The following is a 19,301-nucleotide window of genomic DNA, read 5'->3' as shown; positions in this document are numbered from 1 at the left end:
CTGTATCAGATACTTTAAATACTTTGCCGTATCGTCCATATTGAATTCGTTTAAATTGTCACTTTTGCCAGTGCCGCCCCCTAGTGATACATGCGAATAAAAACCAATGCACTGTACAGTATTGCACACGTTTTTTTGTTTTTTTTTAACAGACGTGACTCTAAACATTATTGTCTGCATGTAGGCCCAGGTGTATAAACAGAGACGCTTATTTGGGCCGCAATTATCCACGTTGCCAACACATCACCATGCCACTCATGGACATGTTTAAGGAAAAGTGAACAAAATGTGGAAACGGGAGTGTTTTCAAATGTCAAGCTGTGCCTTAGGCAAGCTTTCTCACACGGTAAATAAAGCAGAGGGTGACCACTAAGAAACTGCATGCCTCATTGTTCATATGTTCAACACTTCCTCATAAAGGGCACATGGTTCAAGTTCTATTTAAACTTGTACTGTAAACGAGCCGAGGTCCTTGATGGTACATGCCAACATAAACCTATTTCACTGCAAGCCAAGCAAAACATCGTCAATCAAAATGACAGACGGTTCTCAACAGCCCCTAAAAACACAGAGCTTCAACCAATTTATCCCATCGACAAATAATTAGCAAACACCCATTAACAATGTTATTTTAATGAAGTTACCACTGCAACTGAAAACATGACAGTCTTCCCTCTGTTGCACACTTTCAGACTGTCAGCCTTCATAAATATTAGTTATACCTCTACTTTCCAATGAAAATAAATGAGGACAGTTTTTAGAATACAGTTGCTTTTTACAATTTATTACATCTAAGAGCTTTTACATGATTCGACTTTCTACACACAATTTTGTTCGCACTGCCTAAAGAGAAAATGGTCCTTTCGTATAGTTTCAGAGATTGCATCAAACAGTCCAAGTTTAGTTTAGGTAGACCTCAGCCTCTTTGAGGACATCCTGTTTTTGATTAAAGTAGTCTCTGAACCAGAAAATATGCTCCTTCTTCTCCTTGACGGTCAGATAGGGGTTTCTGGACAAACCGGTCACCACAAGCTCCATGAAGTGTCGTACTGGTCCCTGCCTGAGGAAGCCCTCCTCCAGGTGCTTGTCCAGGAAGACGTGCTCATGGAAAGGGACACTGGCCTCCTCCTCGAGGCCTGATGAAAGGAAAGGACACATCATTGTTTCCTCTATATCGTCACGGCAGCTATTGACTCACCTGTTTCATTGTCAATAGGATACTGCCAGAGTTTCCCCTCTTTTGTCCACTGGATCATTTCCTCAAAGGCATTTCGGGGCATTTGGTTCGCAGAAGAAGACAACTGGTTAGCAAAGTCGGCGTCCCACAGGGTTGGTCGGGCTAAAAAGCAGCATTATGTAAAGATGGGGAGGGGGAAAAAAACCCTACATTTAATGGGTATCAGAGATACATATTGTGTGGTGTAGTATGCATATATCCATATATAGTACAATTAATATTTCAAAACGACTCGTTATCAAGGAGCACATTCATCGATGACTTTACTAAAAAGACTGGACTAGTTTGATTAGTGTACTGTTATGATAATAAGCTCCTCACAGATATCTAAAAGTATAATAACATATAAGGCAGCGTAGTGACCCAGTGGTGAGCATATCTGCCTCAAGTTGTGCGTTTAAACTTTGCTTTGGCCTTCCTGTGTAGGGTCTGTATGTTCTCTCCCAGCTTGCGTGGGTTTAAATAAATTATTACCAAATGTTGCATCCAATCTGTCTTCATCAGTCGTGAATGAGAAAATGTTCAGTCTTCTCCCTGTGAACAAGTTCCTCCTAAAATAACAAATACATAAACATCAGCATCTTTTCTGCATCACCTGAAGACAGGATCGGTCCCAAATTAAAACGACTTACTTTCTGCGAACGCTGTCCAGCTCTGCAGTGATTCTTCGATCGTGTGAGTAGCCCTGGCCATCATCATCAAAACGGATCTGATTGGCTGGCCAAGCGTTCTGTCGACTGGAATTCCTCCCCACTTTCATATCAGCGATAATCACTCTAAGATATTATTGAGACATTCTTCGTTTTATGTCAGTCAACTGTACCACAACATTAACAACCTAAGCTCTAATATTTGTTTCATGGAATTATTTTTTTCCTGACATTCTGTTCTCTTCATTGTACAGCTTCTTTCTTGGCTGCACTGCTTCCAGTACATGGATATGGATGTTAAATGTTTTTGTTGTTTTTGTCCAATTTAGATTTTAGCCTTTATTTCAGGTATGGGCATTATTATCTTTTGCTCTTATATTAGATTTACTACACTGTGCACCTTGTCATAATGTTCTCGTCGGTGGGTGTAAAATTCTAACATAATGACATGATGAGAGAAATGTATGGTGGATTGACGCTAATGTACCCCAGGTTGTTCACGTCACCCTTCTTGTGAGCCTCGGTGATGGCCTCATGCTGCCTCAGTTGCTTGAGCAGCTCAGACTCTGCATTAACGTGATTGGGGAGAGTGGCAGCAGCAGCGGTAGCGGCTGCAAGCAGTTCTGGATCCAGGGAGTGCCTAAAAAAAATCAAAAATAAAAGAGAGAGACACTGCAGTGTTGCTGCTGTGACCAGACAAATAAAAGTAAAAAGCAGTTTAGAAAATGACGAAAAAAATTAAAATCTCCTCTCACGTCTTAGCTGAAGCCTCTTCTGAAGCCTTTTGAAACATGCTGATGGTGCTCTTCAAAGCTGGTGTGGACTGAGACTGGGAGAGACTTTGCTTGACTTTCTCGTTTTTCAACCTCCTCTTGCTGGTGACATCCACCTTCATGGCTCGCAGAAGATGAAGTAGATTCTCTTTCCCGCTCTTGGCTGCAACAGGCGAAACTTCTTTTCCCTTAACATCATGATTCTTTTTTACGTTGTCGCCATGATTTGGCTCATGAAGTTTATTGACTTCACTGGGTTCTTGGGTTGGTTGTTTATTCACTGTTTGGGTTTCTGTGGAATCAGGCCCCTTATCTGCATTATTGGAGTTGTGTGCATTTTCACATAATTTGACTGAGCTTGTGCTTAGGTATTTTGTCGAACAAACACTGGACCCCCTAAGAGAAGAGCAAAAACATTGCGGTGTCATCAGTAACTAGCCACAGGCTGCAATTCATCAGTAACTTTTAACAGTTTAGATGCATTCGCACTTAACATATGTATCTTATTACTAGTGAAAATGGTATTCATTTGGATGAATAGTGTCATCAAAATTATAAAAAAGCAACTCACCTTAAAACTGAAAAGGTAGCCGTGTTACAATCTATTCGTGAAATACGCGACCCAGATATATTAAATGATGAATTATGAGCTACATGCAAGGTGCGGGATATGTAGCTGAACATGATTATTTCAAAATATGTCCTTCCACGCTCCGAACTTATGTCTGTTGTAACCGCAAAACGGTTCCCCGTCAACTGGAATGGTGGTGAGTTCCACGAAAAACGTTGATTCTGTTCTAATGCATATAAAAATCAACAAGAATAGTTGAGACAACCTATATACAGAAATGTATCAAATCGACAAACACTTTTTTGTAATATTTTTAAAACACGACTTGAGCATTGTTGTGTCCAGTGACGTACGGTAGTCTCGCGATAACACGACCGGAAGTTGTCTCAAAATGGCGACGGAACACAAGCGCTCCATCACGAATGGAGGTTCCTGTTGCTGTTCGCGGTCTGCCTTGTTATTTGTATTGAGAGTGAAGTGTTATAGCTAAAGATTAGCTTTGCGAAAAATGTCTAGTTGCATATTTCAACAGTGAGTGCTCATATTCGTGTAAGTTACTGCTTATGCACCCGAAAGGAAAACGTTTTATACAGGTAAATTGAAAACTCTCCACTTAAGCTAAGTCACTTCGCTTCCTGGCTAACACACAATTGCTTTCGCAAGCCTGCTAGAACATCATAATGAACACCTCATACGAATGAGATGTACTTTTTAAGGTTTGTTTTTTTAAGTTGTGCCGTTTGAGGTACAGCGTTGATGTACGTGAAGTCAATGGGTCGTTTCTTCTCTCCGTTAGAGCGATTTGCCCGCCTTCTTTTCCCTCACAATTTAACAGTATCCCTGAACATAATTTATCTTTTGTATGTTGAACATTGATCAGAACTTTGTGGTTTCATTTCTGAGTACGAACCAGTGAGGAGATACTGTATGTAAAAAAAAAAAGCTGTTAAAGTGGTCAATGTTTGAATAAATTATCATAATTTGGGCTTTTCCCTCAATTATGATCAATCCATTGCACTTTATAATGAGAGGTTGAAGTCCAATCTTTTCCCATTCTCTCTGAACTTTGCGTTATGCATGTATCCTTAATCATGAGTTGTTGCACATGAAATGTATGGAATTGACAAACTGTGTATTTTGTTAGTGATGGCAGAGGAAAGGCGTCAGAAGCAGTGCTCGGTAGTCCTCCCTACAGAGTCCATGAAGGCAATGGCAGAGTCGGTGGGAGTGGGCCAATTACAGGAGGATAGCTGCACAGCCCTAAGTGAAGAAGTCAGTTACAGAATTAAAGAAATTACACAGGTACACCATGGAGATGTGAGGCAAAACACTAAAACGTCTGTGGGAGTCACCATTGTTAAGCGATATGCAATAAATCTTTTTTTTTTTTAAAGGATGCTCTTAAATTCATGCATCATGGGAAGAGGCGTAAACTAACCACCAGTGACATTGATAATGCCCTAAAACTGAAAAACGTGGAGGTAAGGGGGAGACCATGCTTATTATATGAAACCACTAAATTTGATACATTTTTTCTGTGTAAATTATGTTTTTTAAGTAGATTTTGCTCTTCGTAGCCCCTTTATGGATTCCAGTCGCAAGAGTTTATCCCTTTTCGTTTTGCAAGTGGTGGTGGCAGAGAGCTTCATTTTTATGAGGAAAAGGAGGTGGACCTCAGTGATATTATTAACACACCTCTCCCCAGAGTTCCGCTGGATGTGTCTCTTAAAGGTATACCAAAAATGATTTTCTGACTGTCTTACTCGAGTGAACATTCCTCCGTCTTCTCATGTTCTTGTACTTCTTTCAGCCCATTGGTTAAGTATTGAGGGGATTCAACCCTCTATTCCGGAAAATCCACCACCAGGTAAAACTGTCTTGAAACACAATGTATTTAAAAAAGATGGGGAAAGATGATGACTTACTTCCAATGCACTGCATTGTAGCACCAAAAGAACAACAAAAAGCTGAATCCACTGAGCCGCTCAAAGTTGTCAAACCCGGTCAGGAGGAGGATGGTACCATTCAAGGCAAAGGTCAGGGGGCACCGGCTGCTGATGGCAAAGGTCACGATGTAGTTTTTATATTCAAATGTGACATTCATTGAATTCCTCCCATAAAAAGGTAATTTTCTTTGAAACTGTCTTTTATTCATTCTGAGTATATCGATTTCAGGAAAAGAGAAGGGTCCCATCAGGTTGAAACCTCGCAGCACGCATGAGCTTTCTGTGGAACAACAGCTCTACTACAAAGAGATCACTGAAGCATGCGTGGGATCCTGTGAAGCCAAGAGAGCTGTGTGTACATTACTATTCATCTTCACCAAAACCTAGATAACAACTTGACATAAAATGTTAATTGTATGATAAACTCTCATTCAGCACGTTACATGCAGAGAAACAATTTACTTTTGTGTGACTTTGTGATAACTTTTCTAACTTTTAAATACATTAGGAATCATTTATTTGCTCTATGTTTTGTTATCCAGGAAGCATTGCAAAGCATTGCCACAGACCCGGGACTGTATCAGATGCTACCAAGATTCAGCACCTTTATTTCAGAAGGAGTGAGCATCTTTTAAAACTCCTGTCACATCGTTTTTCAATTTTATTAGCTTGTAAATGCTCTCATTTTGCTCTTGCGGTAGGTTCGTGTTAATGTGGTGCAAAACAACTTGGCTCTGCTGATTTACCTCATGCGGATGGTCAAAGCACTGATGGATAACCCCACGTTATACCTGGAGAAATATGTGAGTAAAAGGAACCATGGTTTATGATTAGTTGGGAGGTACTATGTACTTGCGTTGTTTTGCTTCATGGACATTTGTTGTTGTTGTTATTTCCACTGTAGCTGCATGAGCTCATCCCGGCTGTGGTGACATGTATCGTGAGCAAGCAGTTGTGTTTGAGACCAGACGTTGACAACCACTGGGCTTTACGGGACTTTGCCGCTCGCCTTATGGCGCAGAGTTGCAAAACCTTTAGCACCACGACCAACAACATCCAGTCTCGCATCACCAAGACTTTTACTAAGGTGACTTTTTTTTTCCACTACGCTCATTTTAAAAGAGCAGGTTTTGTCCTTTTAAAAGTGGGATTTACTTTTTACTTGTACTTCCTCAAAATATGCTCAACCCATGGCAGACCTCAACTCGACATCTGTTTTCCCTCAAGAAACACATTAGATAGCTATTTCATCCCAAAAACCAATATTGTCATAGCAGCAATATTCACACACACACGCACTCAGGTTGTGCAAATAACAGAGTACTGTACAAACAAAAAACAGGAGCGGCATTGAAATACTTACATGTAATTGTCATGAGTAAATGTTGCCTATTAATCGACAGCGGGCAGGAAAAACACTTTGAGAACCAGAGAAATGAAATGAAAGGCAATGAAAACCTGCATGCAAGAAGACAGTTCAAATCCAACCGAGATGGCTGCTGCTAAGAAGAGAGACTATTACTCCTAAAGTCGTATGCAGTTGCCATCTGCCTTATTCAACTATACAGGCCTAGTCCTCCAACTTAAAAAAAATAAATATACATATATATATATGTGTGTGTGTGTGTGTGAGGTGGTAATAACATCAATTATTATTTATGAGTGCAAATAAATAAATTCTTCCCGTGCTTTTTTTTTTTTTTTTTTTTTAACTTGATTTGTGTTTTTCAGAGTTGGTTGGATGACAAAACCCAGTGGACGACGCGATACGGCTGCATCGCTGGACTTGCTGAACTGGGACCTGATGTGAGTTTTCGGCCGGGTTCCTGGTTTGGTTTCTTGAACATTGTTTGTGTTACATCAGCACAGCTCTTCTACTTTTGTCCCTAAAGGTGATCAAAACGTTGATCCTTCCTCGGCTTGCTGTAGAGGGTGCTCGCATCAAAGCAGTGATGGAAGGACCAGTGATCTCCAACATTGATAAGATTGGAGCGGACCATGTTCAAAGTCTCCTACTGGTATTAACATCATAGTCAGAGCTTTTATGTGAATGACTGCTCATGTTTGTGTTTAAGTTTATAAAATGGAAAATGTTTGCGTTCCAAGAAACACTGTGCCAGTGTCATTGCCAAGATTCGACCTCCACCTGACAGCGTGGAACAATATCGGATTGACTATGGTTACCTCGCACCCATGCTGTGCTCCCATGTAATGAAGGCTCGGACCCAAGCTGCAATGCAAGCTCAGCAAGTCAACAGAACCACGTTAACAATCACACAGGTACACTGACATTTGATGACACAGCGGCACCATGTTTTGTGTTCTTACGAACCTCTGCTAGCTTAATGCTAACCCATGCTATAAAATGTTAGACTGGCTGACAATGGATGACTGTTTGCCTTGCAGCCACGTCCGACCCTCTCTGTCTCACAAAGTGGACTCAGTGCATCAACAGGCCCTCGCACTCCCAGCATCATTAAAGTTCCAAGCTCCCTCACCCTGATGTCGCCGAGACCAGGGACCCCATCACAGCCATCGCCCCCTGCCACCAAGTATATCGTCATGGGAACCAGCGCAGGAGCCGCCTCAACGCAGCAGGTACGTTTACCTTTTGTAGCAATCGCAGTTGCCTTTATAGAGACTCAAGTGGTCTCAAAAACAGTAGAAATTTGGTTTCAGTAACCCCTGCTGCTATTCGCGCGAGTAAAAATGTTTTAGAATTGTCTCTATGGTTTCAAATCCAACTACAAACTATGCTCCCTCCCAAAACACAATTTAGTAGAATTTCAAACTCATTTTACAGGATTACAGTATACAAGCATTCATTTGTGTTTGTATCATTTCCCTAGCAGGTAATCACCATTAACTCTTCCCAGTCTGCTTCAACGGTTACAAGCACCGTACCCAGTGCCACGTCAACCTTGCAGCCCTTGGTAAAAGTAGAACCGGGAAGTGGCCCCACACTGTCCGGTTCGCGACCCATGCAGAAGTACATAGTGGTATCACTTCCCTCGTCCAACTCTTCCATGGAGAATAAGAGTTCTGTTATCCCAACACCCATCTCAACCACGCTAGAACCGATGGGGAAGACGGACCGTTCAGAGTCTCCCGGTGCGAGCACACAGTCGCCACACTGACACTTTTTACTGGAGATTTAACATGCATTCAAGGACTGTGTTTGGGGTTGACGCAAAGACTTTGAAATGGTGCAACGGCAGGTGTTTAATTGTACACTGTAAATATGTGAATGCCGCAAAAGAGGCAATCTGTCACAGTTTCTTCCTCAGTTCCAATTGATCTCATGCTTTTTTTTTTCTACCCAAAAATAAAATTTCACTTTGTATTTGTGTTCCTACTTGTTGAAGTGTGGATGTCTCAATTGTACAGTCATTTTTGCAATTTAGATTTCATGCCTCCTCACCCTTCCCCTAAGCAAAGCCAACGGTGATAATGACAATTTCACAATTAACATTCAAATAGTATATTTGAAGAGTCAAAGTAACCTTTTTATTTGTCCTCATTCGCATTGCTCTAATATCTTACTTTGTTTACACTGATACTTGTACATGCATTTAAATAGTCCTAATCGTGCTGTTGACATTTTGTCATATGACCAAGATGAGGGTACGTACGTAACAAATAATCAACAGCACTTCACTCTCGCGGGCTTCAAACAAGATGTTTTCAGAGGGAAGTGTCCCCTGAGCTTCGGGCACCATCCGCAAGTTCCAACAGCGATATTTGACTGGGAAAAAAAAGTATTCTATTCGTGTGAATCTTTTTTTCTCTGTTCAGCTTCTTCGAGAACACCGAGTACTGCAAAACATAGACATTGCACAGTCCGACTTGTGAGTTTACAATGTTAGTGGTCAAATTAAATTTACTTGGATAGGTTATAGTTAATACAAGCTGTCTGGCTGTATTTGGAATTGCAGGATAAATAAAGAGGAATTAAAGGCAGATTTTAAGTGTAAACTAGCGATTTGACCTTCATATTGTAAACATACTGCATACAGTATGAAAATAAAATTTATTAGGCCTATGCGTGTCACATTATGGACCAGCTTGAGGACGCTGTTTTGTAATGTGAACCAAAAAAAAAAATTCTCGCTTTAATATGTAAATGTTATATTCTGCACCTCCCCCTGGTTCACATGCACCTATTGACATCTCCCGATCGCGGGAAAGTGTATTTAGTTCAGGTCAGGACAATTAGTTGCCTGCTGCTGTCATGAACTTTGCTATTCGACTTGCAACAAAAGCAGATTTTAAAGACATATGGAGACTGCTCAGGGTGAGTCTAATGGATTCACAAACTATATGTAGCGAACATAAAAATATATCTACAGTGTAAACAAAAGTATGACCGCTTATGTGCTCCTTTTTTTCTAGGATTTGGCGACCCATCTAAAAATGCTCGACCAAATGATACAGACATATGAAGGTATTATTTTCCAAAATCCATTCCACGTGACCTAACAGACTACTTAAATGATTGCCTTTAATTCCTCTTATTTATCCTGCAATTCCGAATACAGCCAGACAGTACATTTACAGTAATATGCGCGTGGCTGCAGCTCTGTTAGTTAACTACGCCGGTACTTAACAAAGCAATACTAATAATCATAAAACACATTGTGTACCATAAATCTGAGCCATGATGTTGTATTTGGCAAGATATTTGCACATTTTGATTATTTTGTAGGTTTTTGATCTTTAAATGTTTAGAATGTTCAATTCCCGGCTCCCTCGTTGTGACGGCTTTGCTTGCAGTGGTATTCTGCACAATGTACAGGCATCCTTAATTTGATTTATTTATTTTACATCCACCCGTGAAATGTTCTGAGTCTTTGCCCCCAGCCACGCAAACAGCTCAAAAGACATGTATGAACCCTTTCTGCTTCGGTGCGATACACACGCCTGCTCGCCTTTTCTCACTTATCTTGCTTACCGACAATACAATGATGAATTGTTTTTTAATGCTATTTATTTATTTTTATTTAATTAACTTCAGAAGTGCAACGCCGCGGTTTCAGCCAGAATCCCTGCTTTGAGTGTTTTGTTGCAGTGGTGCCAGAGGAACATAAGTCTAAAGAAGGTAAAATGCTTCCATCCCTGTAACCTTCCTCTCACCTCAAAAACGGTGATCCACTATATTTGTTGATGCTGTTTTTGATGATGGTCTCCACTTTAGGATTCACAATTGTTGGATGTGCCCTTTACTTTGACATCTACGACATATGGAAGGGGCAGTCCGTGTATTTGGATCATTTTTATGTGATGCCAGAATTCAGAGGTAAAAAGTGTTTCAGTATTATCAATACACTCTATCCAAACATTATCTGAATCTGCTTATCCTCACGAGGGTCAATACATCTGTATTTGTCTAGCGCTTTCACAAGAGCTGCAGCTGTAACAAAGAGCTTTTCAGAACAATGAACATAAAATAACAATAATACAACAGAAAATATGACAAAATCATTCAAAATCAACAGTAAATCTTGATTCTTATTGGTCTGAACCTCACTTATGCATCACCCCTCAATTTACATTCATTTTGTGCTTGTTCTTGATGAAAAATGTGCACCGTTGTTGTGTCAATAAATGTCAACCATATTTTCTGAAGTATATCTACACAGCCTATTTCTGACACGCAACATAAAATCCACTTTCATGCATCCCAAATACCTACAACAACGACAAGCTTCTGTACCCCTAACAGCACTAAAACATTTTTTTTGAGGGGGTTTAAATTTTGGATTGAATTACAATATTCCCTGCCTCATCACTTTATTGCTGTCTTCTCAGGATTTGGCATAGGAAAAGCTTTACTGAGCAATGTTGCGAAGGTAAGAATGCTTCAAAGTTGACAAATTGAGACAGCGGAAGAAAAAAACAAAACCAATTTATTTCTGTGTTGCTCCATGTGCTTAGTGGAGAAGGAATATCGGGTGGATGGTCACTTTAAAGCCTTGTCTTGTTTGTGCAGGTGGCCAAAGAGAAGGAGGGTGCATGGTTGCAGTTGTATGTGTTGGACTGGAACACTCCATCACTCGACTTTTTTGCTGCGAGAGGAGCTCAGGATCTCACTGTTAAGGAAGGCTGGCACGTTGTCCATTTTGATGGACAAAGCTTGGACCGTCTGGCAAATGAAACCTGACAAAATTAGAAGTGTATTTGGGGAAAAGTAATTGACATGGTGCACATGCAGTATGCTATTCATGCGCTGGCTAACTTTCAATAGCTGAATTTGTTGAGAATGTAGCTATTTTTGTCATCTGTGATGCTACAAATGACAATGAGTTCCAAAAAGTTTCCCCTGCGAGTTTCCCCACTGCACACACAGAAAGAACACTTCTTAGTGCTTTCCTTATCATTTCAACATTGTGAATAAAGCACCCAAGTGAACACACTAAATTGAGCTCTGAACATGTTTTTCAATGAAAAGGAGTCACGAATGACATGAATGAAGATACAGTATTTGCATCTCACTCTGTGTGTGTGTGTGTGTGCGTGCGTGTGTGTGTGTGTGTGCATGTATATTTGTGTATGTGGATTTTATGCCTCGGGAAACTGCATAATAGAGAGCAACTTCATCTAAATTGTTCTTGCAATTGATGTGACTAAATCATCCTGAGATGATTGTTGAATATTTTGGTCAACCTAGTGTCCAAATATAGCTGTCAGTTTGATGTAGTGCAGTTCTGCATCCTTGCAATAAATCTCCAACCACAATAATAAAGTTATTGTGAATTTTTATTTTAACGTGTAATCCGGAAAGGTAAATTTACGCAGTTTCTGATACATATAATAGATCTTCAAGGCAGTTTTTTCCAACCTTTGTCATACCAAGGGACACATTTCAAGTAAGTATCTCAAGGAGACTATAAACAGTGAAGCCTTGTGCCATCTTGTGTAAGATTGTTTTAATTGTTAGGGAGTGGTTAAGTGATGTAGAGTGATAAGCAGAACAAGGAAATCCTCTTGCACTAGATGGCGGAAGGTACAATTAACCTGTGACAGTTTTTAAGGAGTGCTGTGAGAGATTCTTTGTCATGTAAAATAATTGCCTTGGATGGACAATGGATGGAAACCACATGCTGTCGAGATTGATCATATGTATCCAATCTGGGTGAGATTCTTGCCTTTTAAATATATAATAGTTTTGAAAGAAACCCCTTTCACAATAAATGTATTATTGTGTTTAAAGGAACTAACATAAAGCGGGGCTTTGCAGTGAGCAGGGTACCATGTTCAAAAAAATGGTGAGAGAAATGGAACAAGAAAGCAGAAAAGCATCAGTGTAAAAAAATTGATTTAATGTACCTCTTACTTTGAAGGTTACACTGGCTTGTTGTGGGCAGGCCCTTTTCCTGCAAAACTTTCTGTACAGTATAAAAACATTTCAGGCAGGTGCAGTTGATCCAGCAAATGAGCTGGCTGCTTCAATCATGAACTTTGCTATTCGACCTGCAACAAAAGCAGACTGTAAGGACATATGGAGAATGATCAGGGTGAGTCTAATGAGTTCACAGCCTATATGCAGATAACAAAATACATACTGTATATGTACAATGTCATCAAATGTATGGAAAAACTATCAACACTTTTATGTGCTCCTATTTTTAGGATTTGGCGATCCATGAAAAAATGCTTGACCAAATGATTATAACATATGAAGGTATTGTTTTTTTTTCATCCTTTCTAATCATTTGACACTTCGATTTTGAATAAAACCAGACTGTACACTTAGATCAGCAAATATTATTCAATGAAAAGGCGGCAATATTAGTGATGTCAATGTTTGCAATGCAATGGATTATTTAGCTCCGTGCCTCACTGCGCTCGCATATGAACATTGTGTGGTGGCATCATACTTTACCCAGGTGATCGTGAATGCACACATGCATGCACAACAGAAATATCAACAAGGAAATGTCATGCAGTCTAGACTTGGGGTGTCAAACTCATTTCTGGCGCGGGCCACATTTTAGTTACCGTTTCACTTGGAGGGTCATTATGGCTGAAACCATATAAAGAAGTCAAGAATAACTGTTGCTTAAACTATTGTTTAAGTTACTGTCATGAGGGGTTTGGTAAAAAAAAAAAAAGTTTGGTAGAGATTTTAGAAAGGATCATGGAAGTTGACATGTTTGAGCTGCTTTCGCGGGCCACATAAAACGATGTGGTGGGCCAGATCTGGCCCCCCCGGGACTTGTGTTTGACACCTGTGGTCTAGACGCTACCTGATCTGTGTTCGTGTACTACATGTGACTCATGGGAACACTCTGTCAATTGTTTGTATGTGTTTTGTATGACAGCATGAAGAAAAATGTATGCATGAATGTAGGTACACTTTGTATATATATATACAGTATCAACGGTTACCACGGTGGTGCCTCGGGCACTCGGTCACATCTAAGAACCATATGAGTACTCCATTGGCCTGTTCTAAAAATAGTTCATCAGTGATCAATTGAAAATGTAAACACAGGCCGAGATTTATATAGACACACACATTTGTATGTATAACATGCAGCTTGAGACAAATATCAATTCATATGTTGCTGCTAATGAACGCATTAATCAGTAACCAAAGATAAGATTTGTTATGACCGACTCTACCCCATACCGGTACTTTGGTACAGCACTGCAAGCTTTAATTACAGGCTTTGCAGTTTTGGTGATATGCGCAACAACTCAGCGCAGCACTTAAAGGGGTCAAGTCAGGTCAAAGGTTTTGTTTACAATATGTTCTATGCGCTGTGCCCCAACTTGGCATTCTGATTGAAATTGTGTTTGTGGAATATGAATACATCAGCAAAATCCACCCGGTTTTATCTATCTCAGTGGGTAGCCATTTTGCCACTTGCTGTTGACTGAAAATGACATCTCGGTGCTTATTTGATGTCGCACAAAAGCAATATTAATCAGAATACGGTGTTTGGGACGCTTAACAAAACAGTTAACATAAAGTAAAATAATAAACACAACACATAACATAAAACACGGACAGTCGTGCAGTCCTAACCACTTTTCCGTCACACGCTTTGTTGAAGTAGTTTGAGATGAAAGAGGAGAGAATCAAAGTGTCCTTTAACCAGTGGATCAGAGACGTCATGCTCAAAATGTGCACACGTCGGCTACAAGCTAGGTTTCAAAGTCAACAAGAAGCTGTAGCATCCATTGACGAAAGAAGAGATTGGTTCACTTCTCCTGTCCCATGGAAATCCATTTCAATTCCAAGCGGCGACTCTCGGTTCCAAATACGCATCGGCGCTCTGCGCCAACGCGCGCATTTACAAAAGTTTTTGTTTTTCATGCTAATGGCTTATGTCGATGTGCCTTGTGAAGTGTTCAGTGAGTGTACAGTTGTGCTCATAAGTTTACATACCCTGTCAGAATTTGTGAATGTTGACGTTTTTGTTTTCAGTAATATGAATGATGATCGGAAAACCTTTGTTATATTTCAGGGTATTGATTAAGTGAAGCAATTTGTTATTTTATAACTCTGTGTCACTTTCTTAAATCATAATGACAACCAAGCTCACTCAAATAGACCTAATAAAAAGTTTACATGCCCCTGTTGAATGTTTTGCCTGATACTACGCACACATTGACGCAAGCAAGTTGAAATGTCTGTTAGGGGTATGTTTCCAACACAGCTATACTTATTTTGAGTTTGTAATAAATGCAATTACTGCAGCACTACTTTTCACTGTAGACCTGGAGCGGGATGCTTTCGGCCAGAATCCCTGGTGTGAAACGCTTGTGGCAGAGGTATCTGAGGAGAACAAATCTAAAGAAGGTAAAATGTTTTCCTGGTGATCTTGTGCGATACAGTGAATCCCTGCTCTCCAATAGGACCAAATCATGCCATTGGTAATTGCCCTCCACCCACCGGCCCCATTGTTGGTGCAAGATGGCAAGCACCATTTTTCTCATTCCACGTTAACATAGTTACTTGGCATGCAGGTGCCACAAAATGGAGGCCAAGTATTACACTTGTTTCTTTTGTCCAAGCAGAAAAACAACAAATAGGTTTTTCAGTAAATGACAGAGGGTACCACCCCCCCCCCCCCCCAAAATGCAAAAGGGTGAATTCGCAAATGCAGGGCTTCCCTGTAGATGAAGGCAAAGTAGAAACTTACCTTATTTTGTAATGATTTCTTCATGTTCCTGCAGGATTCAAAGCAGTTGGTTTCGCACTTTACTTTTACTCATATAGTACGTGGAAGGGACGCACGGTGTATTTGGAGGATTTGTACGTGAAGCCAGAATTCAGAGGTAAAACATGTTGAGTGCTATCATTCTTCAGTGAGTCAATAACAATCCTCAGAATATTTTTGTGTTCTTTAAGACGGTGTTAACCACCATTTATTGAGACATGGCATATATTATACATTACAAAGCTCTCTGGCCACCCCATTGTCACAAAAAATATACTGTATATGCTAGTGTACTTGACACTGGAGCACCCGGAGGAAAACCACACAAGTTTGGGGAGCTATTATTCGATCTGCAACTACTACTGAATGTATTTCTTTTTAGGATTTGGCATTGGAAAGAATTTGCTGAGGACAGTTGCAAAGGTACCCATTTTCATTTATCTACATTTAAAAAATGGGTCTTTATTAAATATTTTATTTATTAAATACTACTGTTGTGTGTGTGTGTGTGTGTGTGTGTGTGTGTGTGTAGGTGGCGACAGAAAAACAATGTGTGCATTTGGAGTTGAGTGTGTTAGGCCAAAACATTCATTCACGATCCTTCTACGCTGCAAATGGAGCTGAGGACATCACTGTCAGGGATGATTGGCATTACCTGCGTTTTGGTACACATAGCCTGACCAATTTCATTTCTTGTCGAAAGTGAACAATTATTGAATGCCATTTTCCCCTTTTCTAAATATAAGGGAAAATAAAGTTTAAATATTGTACAGGTTACTGTTGTAGTCCAAGAGACATTTGTTGCATTGGCAAAAGTGGTTTGGGGGTGTAATTTCTCAAAATTTATGCTAAAGGTCGCCATTTTATTTTTATTCATTTTTCATTCATTCATCTTCTGAACCGCTTCATCCTCACTAGGGTCACGGGGGGTGCTGGAGCCTATCCCAGCTGTCTTCGGGCAGTAGGCGGGGGACACCCTGAATCGGTTGCCAGCCAATTACAGGGCACACAGAGACGAACAACCATGCACGCCCACACTCACACCTAGGGACAATTTAGAGTGTTCAATCAGCCTGCCATGCATGTTTTTGGAAAGTGGGAGGAAACCGGAATACCCGGAGAAAACCCACGCAGGCCCGGGGAGAACATGCAAACTCCATACAGGGAGGAAATTGAGCCCGGTACCTCTGCACTGTGAAGTCGACATGCTAACCACTGGCCGCCCTACGCAAATGTGTGTTTGAAAAAATATAGCACAGACATGAATCATACGTGGGTCATGCGCAGCCAGAAGTGACCATTTGATTAGATACGCGTTGCAAACATGGAAGTTAACATTCGTGCCGCTACCAAAGTAGACTGCAAAGACATACAGTATTGAGATTGATAATGGTAACACACGCACACGCACACGCGCGCACGCACACACACACACACACACACACACACACACAAATATATATTCGTCCGTCAAATGTAAACGATTATTTTCTCTAACGTCATCAGAAATCCTCGATTTAAAAAAAAGTCGCTGCTATTTCTTTTATTTTGAAGGGATAGTATTAGCACGGATGCACAATTGCGGCGTCTTCTTTTAACACGGAAGTTAGTAAAGGCTATTAAAGTGAGCGCGAGCAGTTTAGAGCTGAATGCGCGAACTTCACCCAAAGTGACTCCAGTTTTATTCTACTGTGGCAAACATGAGCTTCATAATACGTGCTGCGACTAAAGTGGACTGCAAACACATATCAAGAATGATAATGGTGAGTGTTTCACGTTCACCGCTGACGAGGTCTGACTTGACGTCTTAATGAGAAGGAAACAAAATAAATTAGCAGGTGCTAATGCTGCAAGGGCTTGTTTTTCAGGAATTGGCACTGTTTGAAAAGATGACTGATCAAGTGAAGATATCATCCGAGGGTAAAAATGGTTTCACATCAATAGATTATTTCAATATAATCAATGTTAAATAAATAATGTTAAAGAAAGTTTTAAATGTTGATATTGTTGAGATGTTAAGTTAGGGCAAGTGCCCCTAAACTGGACCTGGTATGTGTGTAGCCGGTTTTAAAATTGTCATTGCTATTCATCCACTAACCATGCATCGTCTCGATAGACCCACTTCATATGAGGTTTGCTTTTTTTTCCATTTAGAACTGGAGCGTGATGGTTTCTGCCCAAATCCTTTATTTGAATGTCTTGTCGCAGAGGTACCAAAGGAGAACAAATCTAAAGAAGGTAAAATGTTTGTATGTTAGTTCATGTCAGTTCCAAATTATAGTACTATTTGAATGAAGCATTGGATTCATTTTAGTCCGTTTATCTATTTATTAATTTGTGCGGAAAAATATGGCTGAGCTATGTCTTAAAACTTATAACATCCTGCTATTTTTGCTCGAAATTGTCAACCGTTTTAAAAATACTATCCAAGATGGAACAATCACACTTTTTTTTAACGCTTGTTGACCTACTAGTAATTAGTTGGTCTGCCTCACAGTCATGAGGTGTTTGAACCTCATCTCAGGCCTTCCTGTGTGGAGTTTACATGTGAATATGAATTAAATAAAAATATTCCTAATGTATTTTTTTTTGTGCTGTCAACAATTACAGTGTCGAGTGCAATTATTTTTGGATGTCACTCCCAGTCTTGCAATTGTAAGTGCAGTACTATTTTCTGTCTTCCTGTTCTGATGATAGCAGTCTGTCTCTTCATGTGCCATTAGGATTCACCACTGTTGGGTACGGCCTTTACTTTTACACATACAGCACATGGAAGGGACGATCGATGCATTTGGAGGATTTGTATGTGATGCCTGAATTCCGAGGTAAGATGCGGTTTCACAGTGGTGTTAATGAATATTCAGCACACTGTCAGAAATGGAGTAGGAATCTATTTGTGTCCTTCAAGGTGGAATGTATCCATTGACCTAATTATTCACACTCAACCAGACTGTAGCATTCAAGGTACAAGGTGCTGTACTGGATATTTTTTTGCTTTATACCACATTTTTAAGAATTGTTTTGCAATACATGAAAACCATTTTCCCCACTTCATAATTATGCTGGTGTTGGCCTACCAGATGAAAGGTGTGGTTATTTTGACAAGCTCCTGTTTAATGCAAAGCTACTCTTTATGACATAAACATGCCCTAAACATTCAACAGTACCTTGTTATCTGAAGCGAACATATTTTCAGCCTCATCGGTTTATTGATGTCTTTGTCAGGATTTGGCATTGGAAAAGGTTTACTGAGCACCGTTGCGAAGGTAAGACTTTTGTAGACTATAGCTGTACCTGCTCGGTTAGTGTGAAGTACTGTTTGTGCAGGTGGCCAAAGAGCAGCATTGTGCTCGCTTGCAATTAAGCGTTTTGGACTGGAACGCCCCATCACGAGGCTTCTACGCTGCTCGAGGAGCTCAGGATCTCACCGTCAAGGAAGGCTGGCACTTAATACGTTTTGATGGACAAAGTCTTGACAATTTGGGAAATGATGCACAGAAGAAATAAAAGGGATTCCGACCCGGCCCCGGATAAGTGGTCGAAGATGGATGGATGGATGGATTTTCTGCTCATACCTTTCAATAAAACATATCATATGGTTCCTTTCCTACAGTTTTGTCATGCCTCGGATACCGTTCCTACTTTACAGAAATTCATAATTTGTCTTTACTTTTGTTTGATGTTTTTTTTTAAATTCTGGAATACATTTTCTTTCTTTTAAATTAGGTTTTAAGCAAGTTTGTCTGTATTGTAACTGTTTATACAGTGCATACAAATCATTCATGTGATTCATTCATAGAAATGAGAAAACAAATGGCATAATGAAGTGCTTTGATTGTAATTTTCAGGGAGTTCTTGCTGCATTACGATTTTGAACAATAATTAGGAATTTCAAATTCATTTAACTTGCTTGTTTTTATAAGAAAATTTGATCTGGCTTACTGGGCTTCTCTGA

General features: G+C 40.1%; 5 protein-coding genes across 7 annotated transcripts; 4 read left to right on the top strand and 1 right to left on the bottom strand.

Annotated features, from left to right (window-relative positions):
• Window positions 1-614: 614 nt before the first annotated feature.
• Window positions 615-3,575, bottom strand: mrps31 (mitochondrial ribosomal protein S31). The gene is made up of 7 exons (XM_086131299.1): window positions 3,232-3,575; window positions 2,643-3,056; window positions 2,375-2,527; window positions 1,870-2,013; window positions 1,712-1,788; window positions 1,199-1,339; window positions 615-1,136 (listed from the first exon to the last, which is right to left on the bottom strand). The coding sequence occupies exons 1-7, from the start codon at window positions 3,342-3,344 to the stop codon at window positions 901-903; spliced, it is 1,278 nt and encodes a 425-aa protein (XP_085987425.1). The 5' UTR covers window positions 3,345-3,575; the 3' UTR covers window positions 615-900.
• A 48-nt stretch (window positions 3,576-3,623) lies between these two features.
• On the top strand, window positions 3,624-8,520 carry taf6 (TAF6 RNA polymerase II, TATA box binding protein (TBP)-associated factor). Of its 3 annotated transcripts, none has more exons than XM_086131949.1 (15): window positions 3,624-3,780; window positions 4,376-4,533; window positions 4,626-4,712; window positions 4,809-4,962; window positions 5,042-5,098; window positions 5,178-5,297; window positions 5,407-5,528; window positions 5,720-5,797; window positions 5,879-5,980; window positions 6,082-6,264; window positions 6,909-6,983; window positions 7,070-7,195; window positions 7,284-7,457; window positions 7,584-7,775; window positions 8,027-8,520. In XM_086131949.1, the coding sequence occupies exons 2-15, from the start codon at window positions 4,378-4,380 to the stop codon at window positions 8,312-8,314; spliced, it is 1,914 nt and encodes a 637-aa protein (XP_085988075.1). In that variant the 5' UTR covers window positions 3,624-3,780; window positions 4,376-4,377; the 3' UTR covers window positions 8,315-8,520. The 3 variants fall into 3 exon arrangements, with proteins under 3 accessions (XP_085988075.1, XP_085988076.1, XP_085988074.1); XM_086131950.1 differs by having other exon boundaries at window positions 3,624-3,824; window positions 8,030-8,520; XM_086131948.1 differs by having other exon boundaries at window positions 3,624-3,824.
• Window positions 8,521-9,374: 854 nt separating this feature from the next.
• On the top strand, window positions 9,375-11,579 carry LOC147193753 (diamine acetyltransferase 1-like). The gene is made up of 6 exons (XM_086131076.1): window positions 9,375-9,471; window positions 9,570-9,621; window positions 10,192-10,275; window positions 10,372-10,473; window positions 10,986-11,026; window positions 11,167-11,579. Exons 1-6 carry the CDS (start codon window positions 9,409-9,411, stop codon window positions 11,335-11,337), a joined length of 513 nt encoding a protein of 170 aa, XP_085987202.1. The 5' UTR covers window positions 9,375-9,408; the 3' UTR covers window positions 11,338-11,579.
• A 1,049-nt stretch (window positions 11,580-12,628) lies between these two features.
• LOC147193752 (thialysine N-epsilon-acetyltransferase-like) lies at window positions 12,629-16,052 on the top strand. Its single transcript, XM_086131273.1, has 6 exons — window positions 12,629-12,691; window positions 12,807-12,858; window positions 14,902-14,985; window positions 15,363-15,464; window positions 15,729-15,769; window positions 15,879-16,052. The coding sequence occupies exons 1-6, from the start codon at window positions 12,629-12,631 to the stop codon at window positions 16,050-16,052; spliced, it is 516 nt and encodes a 171-aa protein (XP_085987399.1).
• Window positions 16,053-16,966: 914 nt separating this feature from the next.
• On the top strand, window positions 16,967-18,947 carry LOC147193751 (thialysine N-epsilon-acetyltransferase-like). Its single transcript, XM_086131409.1, has 6 exons — window positions 16,967-17,109; window positions 17,215-17,266; window positions 17,501-17,584; window positions 18,070-18,171; window positions 18,572-18,612; window positions 18,674-18,947. The coding sequence occupies exons 1-6, from the start codon at window positions 17,047-17,049 to the stop codon at window positions 18,851-18,853; spliced, it is 522 nt and encodes a 173-aa protein (XP_085987535.1). The 5' UTR covers window positions 16,967-17,046; the 3' UTR covers window positions 18,854-18,947.
• Window positions 18,948-19,301: the final 354 nt, after the last annotated feature.

Source organism: Hippocampus guttulatus, chromosome 15 (genome assembly GCF_054856545.1).
Source record: "Hippocampus guttulatus isolate MCC_2025c chromosome 15, RoL_Hgut_1.0, whole genome shotgun sequence".
Lineage (NCBI taxonomy): Eukaryota > Metazoa > Chordata > Actinopteri > Syngnathiformes > Syngnathidae > Hippocampus > Hippocampus guttulatus.
Note: the sequence above shows the minus strand (reverse complement) of the source record. Positions and strands in the feature narration are given on the sequence as shown.